The sequence below is a fragment of the Brachycentrus maculatus genome, unplaced genomic scaffold (assembly GCF_059751285.1).
Source record: "Brachycentrus maculatus isolate JH-2025_06_01 unplaced genomic scaffold, ASM5975128v1 h1tg000020l, whole genome shotgun sequence".
Lineage (NCBI taxonomy): Eukaryota > Metazoa > Arthropoda > Insecta > Trichoptera > Brachycentridae > Brachycentrus > Brachycentrus maculatus.
Genome location: NW_028280774.1, coordinates 127,082 through 140,584, shown reverse-complemented (window position 1 = coordinate 140,584; position 13,503 = coordinate 127,082). Strand labels below are relative to the sequence as shown.

The window sequence follows — 13,503 nt, the reverse complement described above, 5'->3', positions numbered from 1 at the left end:
AACGCACTATTTTTAAAGTAATAACTACAAAGCGTCTATTTAAGTTGCCTGTCTGCAGGTAGGATAGTCAGGACAGGGAAGGTAAATGTGAAAAATAAATCACAAACACCCAGATCAATTGAAAATAAATCTTTCTTGAATTCATTTTGCAATTGGCGGGATAGAACCTGCGACGCCAGTTTCGCAGTCGAGCGTCTACCCAACTACGCCACGGCGCCTGTCGTGTTTGATATTCCCAAATTTCGCGGAGAGTGCAGTATAGTAGCTGGATTCGAACCTGGTCTGAACTTACCTGTATGCATTCCTCGAGGAACTCCAAGGTAAGGTGTGGTTCGTTGGTGGCCAGCTTCTCGCTCACAGACTTGATGAAGATGGTGTTGTTGGAGGGTATGCAGAGACCTATAGGAAAAAAAATTAGGTGGGTGAAAAAATTACAAAGATAAAATTCCTGAAAATTTTATATCAAGGCAGTTAAATACACATTTTTTTAAATCTCTATCCGCACCCAACGGCGCATAGGGCACTGCATCGTATTCATCACATTAACATATAATGGTGGGTATTTCGGTGGAATTTATTTGTACTCCTAGACCTAATAATTGCAATTATGTATTGTTAGTATATAATGATATTTTGTTACGCGTACAAACGCGTCACGTATTAACATATACATAAATAAATGTAGAATTCAACCAAATAAACTATGTTTAATTTTGGATATATAACCCAACAATTCAATATGGAATTCTACCAACTGTCTGCAGTTACAATAAATAATATTTAACTCTATTATGAGCGCGAATCCGCCCACAGATAGTGTGTTAAGAAGTAAAAAATGCGAAACGCAAGTCATCTAAGTCAACATAACCTCAAATCTGGATTGTCTGGGAGTTTTGTCTCTCACCTGAGGTCTCCAGCAGCTGGCCCTCTATCTTTAAGTCGAAGGTGGCGGTGAGCGCGCAGAGCTGGTTGTAGGCGGCCGTGCGCAGGGACGGGTCCGCGCTGCCGAGGTTCAGCAGCGCCATGTTGAGCAGCGTGCCCGGCACGTCCTTGGGCCGGATCTTCTGGTGCACCGTCACCGAGTCCTGGGGGAAACTCCTCGGTCAATCATGATAGTGATCTTTTAGATATTATTTATCTAATACATATTATTTGATTCATAAATAATGTCATAATTCGAAAAATTATGGGTTCTAAGAAATTGTGAACAAGCCTTAGCAGTTGATTGAATTTCCACCAATCCTGTACATGAACAAGCCTTACCAATCAAGTTCCCAGCAATTGTATACGTGAACAAGCCTTACCAGTTAAGTTCTCAGCGATTGTGTACAAGAACAAGCCTTACCAGTCAAGTTCCCAGGAATTGTGTACATGAATGAGCCTTACTGGTCGCCTGAGTTTCCAGCAATCGTGTACATGAACAAGCCTTACCAGTCAAGTTCCCAGCGATTGTGTACAAGAACAAGCCTTACCAGTCAAGTTCCCAGCGATTGTGTACATGAATGAGCCTTACTGGTCGCCTGAGTTTCCAGCAATCGTGTACATGAACGAGCCTTACAAGTCAAGTTCCCAGTGATTGTGTACATGAATGAGCCTTTCTGGTCGACTGGGTTCTCAGAAATTGCGTACGTGAACAAGCCTTCCCAATCAAGTTCCCAGCGATTGTGTATATGAACAAGCCTTACCGGTTGACTGAGCTCCCAGCGATTGCGTATGTGTACGTGAACAAGCCTTACCAGTCAAGTTTCCAGCAATCGTGTACATGAACGAGCCTTCCCAATCAAGTTCCCAGCGATTGTGTTCATGAATGAGCCTTACTGGTCGACTGGGTTCTCAGAAATTGCGTACGTGAACAAGCCTTCCCAATCAAGTTTCCAGCGATTGTGTATATGAACAAGCCTTACCGGTTGACTGAGCTCCCAGCGGTTGCGTATGTGTATGATAGACTGCACGATGCTGTCGCAATCGTTGTGTATAAAGCTGAGTGGACCGCTCTCGTTGGTAATGGTCAGAGTGAACTGGTTGTCGTCGACAAGGCAGACCTGAAATTCGACCTTAGATCGATTAAAATATAAATTATAGTTCTCAAACATATGTTCAAAGTGCTTCAGTACATGCTAGAAACGCTTGCAATACTTATAAAATGTAGTACCTCTTCAATTTCGGAAGCGTAGTACACATCGTTCAGCAGTACGGAGTGCGATAGGACTTTGGTTTTTTCCGAAGAGGTTATCTGGATGGCCGTAGGGCCCACCTAGAAATGTCAATTCGTCTGTGAATACATTGGAGCTAAAACAAATGAACAAATACTATTTTTTGACATCTCATCAAGGATGAAGAAGAATATGGAAGACAGGGCTGACGACCGTCATAGGCTGGTTTAAATGACCACTTTACACACGTGTAACATTCACCCATTCTACCCATTATTGGCAACCACACTACTCAAATTCTTGGAAGTTCTAAATATATGAACCAATTTCGAAGTGGCTTGATATTTATTTTTAATAATATGTACTGTATTTTAAAACTTTAAAAACGCTCTCCTGAAAAATCAAGTTTTTTTTATTCATGACTTTCTTGAAAAGAGTGAGCGATATGTTATATAATATATGTTTTCAGATTATATTAACTTTTATAATAAATCAATTTAAAATAAACTTGTTTTTTTTTCTTTTCCTCTAAAAATTCTTCATTTGGCAGGTGTACCTAACTAACTAACTAACCATCACGCCGCTTCCCCGCAGGGGTAGGCAGAGAGAATCGAACGCCAAACCACTCGGTCTTTGCAAACATTCTTTGCCTCTTCTACATTCATGCATCTCCTCATACATACCCGACGATTATTACGACTCCTGACCCGGCCGCTTTCAAGTATTTGACATACCTGATTGTGTCAAGTTTTCCTCGGTCGTCCTCTGCTTCTTTTTCCAACTACATTCGCCTCATAAATTTGTTTAACCGTTCTTTCTTCACTCATACGCTCCACATGTCCAAACCATCTCAACACACCTTTCTTAATTTTATCGATAATGCTTATCTCAGCCTTACATTCTTTCCTTATTTCATCATTCGAACATCTATCGAACATCGTTTTGCCACACATTCGTCTGAGCGATCGCATTTCGACTGCATTCAGTCTGCTTTCATCCTTCTTTTGCCAACTCCATGCTTCGCTTCCATACATAAGGGTTGGAACCAGAACTCCATTGTGTACTGCCAGTTTAGCTTCCGCTGATAGATTTTTATTTGCTAAAACTGATTTCAGTGCACCATTCACTCTGTGCAGGTGTACCTTGAACAGAAAAAGTTTGCGGAACACTGGTATAGTTCATTGGGCTGTTGACAGTCTCAGATCATCTCTCCATGCACTCGACTGCTCCCGGCGTGCCTTTGTGAAGGTCTACAGTCTGGTACTCTGCCACCTACCTTTATGGCCACCTTGGTGTCCTTGTGGGACAGCTTCAGCGCGTTGTTGAAGACCTTCAGGTCCTCGTCCAGAGAGAGCGTGGCTCCGGGGAGCTTCTGCTGGTCTATCTCGATGACGTCGTTCAGCTTGTCCTTGTTGTCTATGAATATGAGCTTCCTGTTTCCCTGAAACACCCAATAAGTGATGTCAAGTATAACATTTTAAGTGTGTCCAAATACTTGTTCACAAAATCTGGATTATCTCCAATTACAGGAGTTATTTTCATATTATTTTTTGACATCTCATCAAAGATGAAGAAGAATATGGAAGTCTGGGCATTTACGGGGCTGACAACCGTCATCGGCTGGTTTAAGTGATCACTTTAATGTGAATGTTACACGTGTGTAAAGTGATCACTTAAACCAGCCGATGACGGTCGTCAGCCCTGTAAATGCCCAGACTTCCATATTCTTCTTCATTTTTGATGAGATGTCAAAAAATAATATGTTGTACTTTACACACTTTACACACGTGTAACATTCACTTTAATGTGAATGTTACACGTGTGTAAAGTGATCACTTAAACCAGCCGATGACGGTCGTCAGCCCTGTAAATGCCCAGACTTCCATATTCTTCTTCATCTTTGATGAGATGTCAAAAAATAATATGTCAAGTATACACAGGATATCGTGAGGCGGGGACGACAACGAAGGCGATACTGGAAGTAACATATAAACAGAATGTCAGAAGACAGACTCCAAGGCAACCCTCGCCCTCCAAGGCAACCCTGAAGGACGCAGACCCCCAGGCAGACCTGCGAAAAGATGGAAAGGCAGCTGGGAGTCAACATCCCAAGAGCGACATGGGGAGGCACCAACAGGTCCCTAGGATCTACATAAAGAAGAAGAAGAAGAAGTATACATTGAGACACGAACGCATGCTGGATGACAAAGATGTCTAAAACATTTTGAGTGTGTCCAAATACTTGTTCACAAAATCTGGATTTTCTCCAATTACAGGAGTTATTTTCATATTATTTTTTGACATCTCATCAAAGATGAAGAAGAATATGGAAGTCTGGGCATTTACGGGGCTGACGACCGTCAAAGGCTGGTTTAAGTGATCACTTTACACACATGTAACATTCACCAATGTGTGATTATAATCCAGTATTCGGATCTCACATACTAATATAAGAGTTTCTGCTTAGTAAAAAGCTTCTTTACATCTCACCAATAGATGTCTCTAGTGAAGTTCTAGTGATTCATGAACAAGGTTTCTAAATTGGTTCATATATATAGAACTTCCAAGAATTTGAGTAGTGTGGTTGTCAATAATGGGTAGAATTGGTGAATGTTACACGTGTGTAAAGTGATCACTTAAACCAGCCTATGACGGTCGTCAGCCCCGTAAATGCGCAGACTTTCATATCCTTCTTCATTTTTGATGAGATGTCAAAAAATAAGACAAAGATGTCCCCAAAATTTACTATATTCAAGCATAAATAAAATGTCCGAAATTTTAGTTTTTTAACCTTTTAAACGCGTTAACTTTGTTCCTAAGAGACGCCCGTGCGCGGCTGTATTTCGCCGTTTTTTAAATGATTACTTTTATCATGTATTTAGTTATGAAACGATTTATTTTCCTAAACAAAAACGTTCAATGGGATTCATTGTGCCTTTTTGGTACTCTATAATACACGTGTGTCACATTATTCTTGAAATATATCGTAATATAAACAAATTAGATCGTAACATAAATAAATCAAAGCACGCATCGTGTGTCACTCTTACCCACTGGCGATGCGTAGCGTCGAGAGTGAGACAGATATAGGGCATGATTATGGCGCGGACTAATTACCGACCGCAAGAAAAATCAGGGATCTGTTGTTTTATTTATCCTTGTGATGTTACAAATTATTAGTCAGATATTTCAACAGATGTCATAAGGCCGAGGATTGACGTATTATTTTATCCAAAGTTCCACACCATGAAAAAATCCCTCCAAGTTGAACTGAGGTTGGAAACTTGGAGCAAAGTGAAAACACAAACGCTTATGTCAGCCGCGTATGGGGCATGTCTTGTTAAAACACATACGCTTATGCGAGCCGCGTGGATCCGGTTAATCATGGGTAGGAGGTGAGAAAGAGATGATCCATAGGAGGATGAGTGAAAATTTTACTGTGAATTTTCTTCCCCGAGGGAGGAGATGTAAATAAAATACCTAAGAACAGATTATATTAAATACATGTAGTGCCGACCATCACAATTGTGACAGTCGGTAAGGCAGATCGCGCAAATCTACCACCAGACGTGGCACATGTGTCGCACTGGGAAAAACAATAGACGTCAGATGAAAAAATATGGTGTTTGGTGAATGTGTCATATTATATCGCTCACTCCTTTCAAGAACGTCATAAATCAAAAATCGTAAATTTTGAGTTGCGCATGTTTTCGGAATGCCCAGAAAATGTACTATATCCCAGCAAAAGAGCCATATTTTGAACTTAATATTTACCCGCTACAGGGCAGAAAGTGTTATTTTTGCATTTTGAAGAAAAGGTATTGTTTAATTGTTTTTTAAATATACTAAATATTTTTCGAATGGAGAAAAAACCTTCAGGTTTTACTTAAAACGATCTGTGGCACAGTTAAAAGTTCAGTAAGTGGCTTGATACTTATTTTTAATACATTGTATTATATTTTTAAACTTTTAAAACGTTCTACTGAAAAATCAAGTTTTTTGATTTATGACGTTCTTGAAAGGAGTGAGCGATATGTGAATTATAAAAGATTATTATAGAATAGACTTTGATTGTCGTTTCTTTAATTACAAAGCAGCGCATTGTTTATTTTACTATTTCATAACCACTTAATTACAAAGAAAAATATTACCACGTTATGAAATGAAAATGTAGAATCATGCTTTACTTTACAAAGTGATCACTGGTGTCAAATACTTGGGCGTAGTCAGCTGTCTCAAATGATCAGTGGGCCCGAAACCATTAAGATTTCCAGGAGTGATCAGGTCTTTAAGAACAGTGTCCGTCGATGGTTACTTAACATTGGAAGGGACAAGGTGGAAAGTGAATTAATTAAAGTCCAGGTGTAATTATCACATTGAAAAACCTTAAAACATAAAATATTTTTGTATCTCCTGTATGTTATGTTTATAATCTAACCATTAAAAAAATTATATATATATTAAAAATTAAAAAAAATATATATAAACTTTGTATTACCATGTTAGTATTCGGCTCAACACAGGCCATGCCTAAAGAGCCGTAATACGTATAATAAATGTGTATATGAAATGAATATGTATATTGAATGTATCTATGTATTATGAAAATAAATAAATAAATAAATAGATAAAAAAATGTTTGAGAAGGTGCATGAATGCAGAAGAGGCAAAGAGCGTTATGGCGTTAGATTCTCGGTGATAGTTAGATTACTTTTTTCATTAAATAAAGACAAAACACTCTTTTGAATAAAACTATTTTCCAAAGTACTGTAGAACGGGGCTAATTGAACTTTGGTGTGTTACTTAACTACGTATAGTACAAAAGCCCTCTTCTTCTCCGTCTTAATCCTCATTGCTGAGGGTTGTGACCCTTGCAGAAGCAATGACTCTTCTCCAGTTATCCCTTGACTGCGCTGTAGCGCTCCAACCACTGAGGTGCCTGCTGCTGCCTTAATTTGATCGGTCCATCGTGTGGGGGATCTTCCTCTCCCTCTCTTTCCCCCCAGGCTACCGATCACAACTAGTCGTTCCAGGCTATCCTCGTTGCCACGCGCAACGTGTCCAAAGAACTGGAGAATCCGTCGGGTACAGATATTGGCCAGAGACAAGCCATCCAAGCGTAGTTCCTGGCGAATGGACTCATTGGTGCGTCTAGCTGTCCATGGAATTCGGAGCATGCGCCTCCAACACCACATTTCGAAGGCATCAATTTTTCTCCTTTCTGCTGCTTTTATAGTCCATGTTTCAGCAGCATAGAGAAAAATGGAGTGGACCAAGCTCCTGACAAGCTTCATCTTAGTGCTGTTACTACAACTTGGTGTTGTCATCTTGGTGTGTTGTTACAAAAGCCCAGTACAAAAAAAATATGTGCATTTGGTCTACAATAATGAACGTATCGTGACAATAAGTGTCACCTGTCAGGGAAACAATGAATCATGTCCATACGTTCATTATTGTAGACCAAATACAAATCTAAATTTTTTTTTGTACTGGGCTCAAGTAACACATCAAAGTTCAAGTAGCCCCGTTCTACGGTATATATTTAAATCCGTAGATGGAAGCAACTGTAGCTTCCGAAACTAGATGTCACAATATAATATTCAAGTGGTAAAAAAACTAGTTTTGATAAAATTTAATCATTTCTCGCCAAAAAGTAAATGCCGAATGCGTTAAAAAAAATCAAGATTATATTTTTAAAAATCCAACCTTGATAGGCGCCAGCATTCGATCATGGAACTTGGTATATTCCCTCACCCAGCTGTTGCAGTTATAAATGTAGCACGCGTGGATATTCACGTACGCGACTTCCGGCAGCACGTAGAACCACTTCTGGAGGAACTCGGTCCTGGAAACAAGACGCGGGCAAAGGTCACTGGAAGAAATGGCGTACGGCTCGCGGATACGGCTCTCCGCGAGGATGTGATGCTCACCTGAACCGGTTGTCGGAGCATGTGTGCGTGAAGTCCACGACCAGCTCGAAGGGCGCGTGGCAGAAGGGCTTCAGGGTCAGGATCACGTGGTAGATGAGGAGATCTCCGTTCGTCTCTCCGATCCTGTTAAGGAAAGAGCAATTACTTGATTAAGAAGTTTCTGAGGTATGAGGTATGGTATAAGGGATGATATTGGTATAAGGGATGGTATTAAGAAGTTTCTGAGGTATCTCTACATGGTTCTGTTATATAAAATTCTTAACAATTTTTTGGACAGCCCTGATCTCCTAAATTAAATAAAGCTTAGCATGCGCCAAAGAGGTACTAGGCAAAAATCTGTATTTGCAGTATTTGTACATAATGCAAACTATGCCATGTTCTCTCCGCTTCCGCGGCTTCACATGTTAGCTAATGCTTTTGAAAGTATAGATTTATTTCATATATTGTTATCCTCCTTGAAATCTGTACTTTCTCAGCATTTCTTTTCCATCATGAAGAGCATCCTGGACAACAGCAAGAACGAGCAGCCGGCCGAACACCTCAGCGTCACCTCCATCGAAGGCCTGATGCTCGCCATCGTCAGGTATCCAATGGGTTCAATCACTTCAGTGTGGAAGTTTGGGATCATTTCATTCACATCTGTAACTTTGACGTGTGTACGCACTGTTGTTGGATTTCTTTCATATGTTAGTGGAGATGTGGAATCGGATCTGCGACGTCAGTTTTGCGGTCTTTTTTTGTTGATTTGATTGACATATCGCTCACTCCTTTCAAGAACGTCATAAATCAAAAATTGTAAATTTTCAGTTTCAGTTTGATTTTTCAGGATTTCATTTTTAAAGTTTCGATGGTGGCAAAATAGTTCTCACATGGTTGCATAGGCTCTTTAACCGTTGTCTGGAGGAGAGTTATACTCCGGTGGATTGGAGAAGGGCAGTTATAATGCCTCTCTACAAGGGTAAAGGTTCTAGGGTGGAATGTGGGAACTATAGAGCAATCAGTCTATTGAGTGCTGTTGGCAAGATGTATGGTCGAATCCTTATTGAAAGAGTGAGAACCATAACAAAGGACAAAGTGTGGGATGTCCAGAGTGGATTTATGAATGGGAGAGGATGTACGGATCAAATTTTTGCCTTGCGCAACATTACTGAAAAGTTTTTGTCCAAAAACCAAAAGCTTTTCTGTGCTTTTGTGGATTTGCAGAAAGCGTATGACCGAGTTGATAGAACGAAGCTATGGAAGGTGTTATCTGAGTATGGGGTAAGCAGTAAACTTATCCAAGGCATAGCATCCTTGTACGAGGATAGCACTGCATGCATAAGGGTAAGTGGTTCATTTTCATCCTGGCTTAGCATCTCTAAAGGTGTTAAGCAGGGATGTGTAATGTCACCGTGGCTGTTTAACCTATACATGGATAATTGCATGAAAGAACTGAAAGATTTAAATGTTGGAGCCAGAATGAATAATTTGACTGTCTGTTGCCTTTTGTATGCTGACGATGCTGTTCTTCTTGCCGATAGCAGAGAAGACCTGCAGGCGTTGGTGACAAAAGTGTATAATGTGTGCAAGGAAAGTGACTTATTGATGAATGTTAGCAAATCTAAGATTATGGTTTTTGAAAGAGAAGAATGCAGATCTGAATGTGAAATATTGGTAAACGGAGAGATTTTGGAACAGGTAGATGATTTCGTGTATTTGGGTAGTATGTTTTCTAGGGATGGAAAGATTGATAAAGATATAGAAAGGAGAGTGAATGCTGGGAACAAAGTGAACGGTGCACTGAAATCAGTTATAGCAAATAAAAACCTATCAGCGGAAGCTAAACTGGCAGTGCACAACGGAGTCCTGGTTCCAACTCTAATGTATGGAAGTGAAACATGGAGTTGGCAAAAGAAGGATGAAAGTAGACTGAATGCAGTCGAAATGCGATCTCTCAGAAGAATGTGTAACAAAACGATGTATGATAGATGTGCGAATAGTGAAATAAGGAAAGAATGCAAAGCTGAGATAAGCATTATCGATAAAATTAAGAAAGGTGTGTTGAGATGGTTTGGACATGTAGAACGAATGAGTGAGGAAAGAACGGTAAAACAAATTTATGAGGCGAATGTTAGCGGGAAAAGAAGCAGAGGAAGACCGAGAAAAACATGGCACGATCAGGTATGCCAAATACTTGAAAGTGGTCAGGTTAGGAGTCGTAACAATCGGCGGGTATGTATGAGGAGATGCATGAACGTGGAAGAGGCGAAGAATGTTTGCAAGGACAGAGTGGTGTGGCGCTCTATTCTCTCTGCCTACCCCTGCGGGGAAGCGGCGTGATGGTTAGTTAGTTAGTTAGTTAGAATATAATAAAATGTATTAAAAATAAATATCAAGCCACTTATTGAACTTTTTACTGTGCAACAGATCTTTTTCGGTAAAACAAGGTTTTTTTCCATTTGAAAAATATTAAGTTTATTTAAAAAAAAATTAACGACAACTTTTCTTCAAAATGCAAAAACAACACTTTCTGCCCTATAGTGGGTAAAAATTATTTATAACCATATCCGCTCCATAGGTGGAGCATATGGAGTCCACAAACTGTCTCCAGGCTTTTCTGTCGGCTGCCAGCTCCCTCGCATCCTCCCAAGTCAGATCCGCGTCCCGAAGTTCTGACGAGAACTGCCGACGAATTGTCAGCAGTAAAAATTAAGTTAAAAATATTCCGCTTTTGCTGGGATATAGTACATTTTCTGGGCATTTTGAAAACATTGGACACAACTGAAAATTGATCATTTTTGATTTATTACGTTGTTGAAAGGAGTGAGCGATATGTCACATACTTAGGTCAGGAGTTGGAATAATCGGAGAGTGTGTATGGAGGATAACGAAACACCCATTCATATTCTCTATAATTGCGACGCACTCGCTCGCAATTAAAGTATATCCTTGGAGGACCTCTACTGGACTCCGAGAAGGTGAAGCTCCTACCACCAAGACAGGTCGTGAGTTACATGACTCATGTAGGTCTTGGGAGTGAGCTATGACACAGAGAAAGGTCACAATAGACCGAATATGGTCGCAAGGAGTGAGCGATATATATAATTCATTTAATTCATTTTTAGCATTTAAATATCAAGCGAGTCTTTTATTATTATTATTATTATTTTATATGAGAATTGCATTTACTATTTACTTTGCTTATTATGTACATGGTTTATAGATCATTTAGTGGATTTTTGTGTCTTCTAGCTAAACCGCGTTAACTTTGTTCCTGAGAGCCGCCCGTGCGCGGCAGTATTTTGCCTTTTTTTAAAATGATTACTTTTATCATGTATTTAGTTAGGAAACTATTTATTTTCCTAAACAAAAACGTTCAATGGGATTCATTGTGCCTTTTTGGTACTCTAGAATACACTTGTGTCACATTATTCTTGAAATATATCGTAATATAAACAAATAAGATCGTAACATAAATAAATCAAAGCACGCATCGTGTGTTACTCTTACCCACTGGCGATGCATAGCGTCGAGAGTGAGACATATATAGGGCATGATTATGGCGCGGACTAATTACCGACCTTGAGAAAAATCAGGGATCTGTTCTTTTATTTATCCTTGTGATGTTACAAATTATTAGTCAGATATTTCAACAGATGTCATAAGGCCGAGGATTGACGTATTATTTTATTCAAAGTTCCACACCATGAAAAAAATCCCTCCAAGTTGAACTGAGGTTGGAAACTTGGAGCAATGTAAAAACACAAACGCTTATGTCAGCCGCGTATGGGGCATGTTTTGTAAAAACACATACGGTTATGCGAGCCGCGTGGATCCGGTTAAATATGTTTTATTTGAATCTGTGTTGGGAACAGGAGGGATAATCTAGTGTGGGCTAATCTGAAACTTGTCAGCATTATCTCATTGCTGGGAGGAAACCACGTTGCACTCCTCAGGAGAAGGCGGACTGTTGACTGTCATCAGCAGACCTTCCGTCCCACTAGCACACAAGAAGTAGAGTAGAAAGGCGTGAGGTATTTACTTGTATCTGCGCGCGATGTAGTAGAAGACGGGGTAGCCCTGTTTGGAGGTGCCCGCCTGGTAGAAGATGTTGAGGCTCTTGATGCTCTTGAACTCTTCCTTCTCGTGCATGTTGTGCTTCACCATGATCTCTTCGAAGTTCGTGGACGACATGTCGATGGAAGACCAGCGCGCGTACGAAGAGAACAGGAGGCTGGAATGAGAATTACAAATATTTAGTACGCTCTGCTTATACTTTTTTTTTATTGTTGTATCTCTTTGAAATCCCTTGTTTATTATATACCAAGCTGATTTGTTTAGGTCTGTTTGAATGTTAGTGTGATGTGTGTGATTTTACATATCGCTTACTCCTTTCAACAATGTCATTTATAAAAAAAAACTTGATTTTTCAGGAGATTGTTGTTAAACTTTAAGAATATAATAAAATGTCTTCTTCTCCGTCTTATTCCTCATTGCTGAGGGTTGTGACCCTTGCAGAAGCAATGACTCTTCTCCAGTTAATGAAATGTATTAAAAATAAATATCAAGCAACTTATTGAACTTTTTACTGTGCAACAGATCTTTTTAGGTAAAACCTGAAGGTTTTTTCTCCATTTGAAAAATATTTAGTAAATTTAAAAAAATAATTAAACAATAACTTTTCTTCAAAATGTAGAAACAACACTTTCTGCCCTGTAGCGGGTAAATATTAAGTTTAAAATATGCCGCTTTTGCTGGGATATAGTGCATTTTCTGGGCATTCCGAAAACATGCACAACTGAAAATTGACGATTTTTGATTTATGACGTTGTTGAAAGGAGTGAGCGATATGTTGTGCTTTGTGTACCTTATTGAGCTGTTGCTTGGGTTAGTTTTCCTTTCCGACATTTGTCTTAGGCTTAGAGAACATGGAATCTTTAGAAGGACTGGCAACAGGGAATTCATTCTCCCTTGTCGTCAGCCACCATCGCAACCAGACCTATCTACAGTTACCACTAGCCGCATAGTCATTTCAATAAGCTATTTAAAATCAAAAATATAACGTGGTCAGTGATCCATCTCTTACAAATATAACATAGCTATAAGTCTTATTCTTTGGACACGTTGCGCGTGGCAACGAGGATAGCCTGGAACGCCTAGTTGTGATCGGTAGCCTGGAGGGAAAGAGAGGGAGAGGAAGATCCCCCACACGATGGACCAATCAAATTAAGGCAGCAGCAGGCACCTCAGTGGTTGGAGCGCTACGTGCAGCGCAGTCAAGGGATAACTGGAGAAGAGTCATTGCTTCTGCAAGGGTCACAACCCTCAGCAATGAGGATTAAGACGGAGAAGATAAGTCTTATAACATTGTTAAATATTACAGATTTTGTCCGCTTCCACAGTGTAATGATCAGCACGCTCGGCTACCATACTGGAGGTCC

At 39.8% G+C, this 13,503-nt stretch overlaps 1 protein-coding gene across 1 annotated transcript in view; it reads right to left on the bottom strand.

Annotated features, from left to right (window-relative positions):
- LOC148313104 (neurofibromin-like) overlaps window positions 1–13,503 on the bottom strand; it is an 87,342-nt gene that overhangs the window by 33,728 nt on the left and 40,111 nt on the right. The window contains exons 33-40 of the mRNA XM_088267823.1: window positions 12,105–12,296; window positions 8,084–8,206; window positions 7,860–7,998; window positions 3,430–3,594; window positions 2,153–2,254; window positions 1,905–2,042; window positions 905–1,085; window positions 293–399 (exon numbers count right to left, since the gene is read on the bottom strand). Coding sequence (XP_088123949.1) covers window positions 293–399; window positions 905–1,085; window positions 1,905–2,042; window positions 2,153–2,254; window positions 3,430–3,594; window positions 7,860–7,998; window positions 8,084–8,206; window positions 12,105–12,296 — 1,147 coding nt within the window. The remainder of the gene's footprint in view (window positions 1–292; window positions 400–904; window positions 1,086–1,904; window positions 2,043–2,152; window positions 2,255–3,429; window positions 3,595–7,859; window positions 7,999–8,083; window positions 8,207–12,104; window positions 12,297–13,503) is intronic.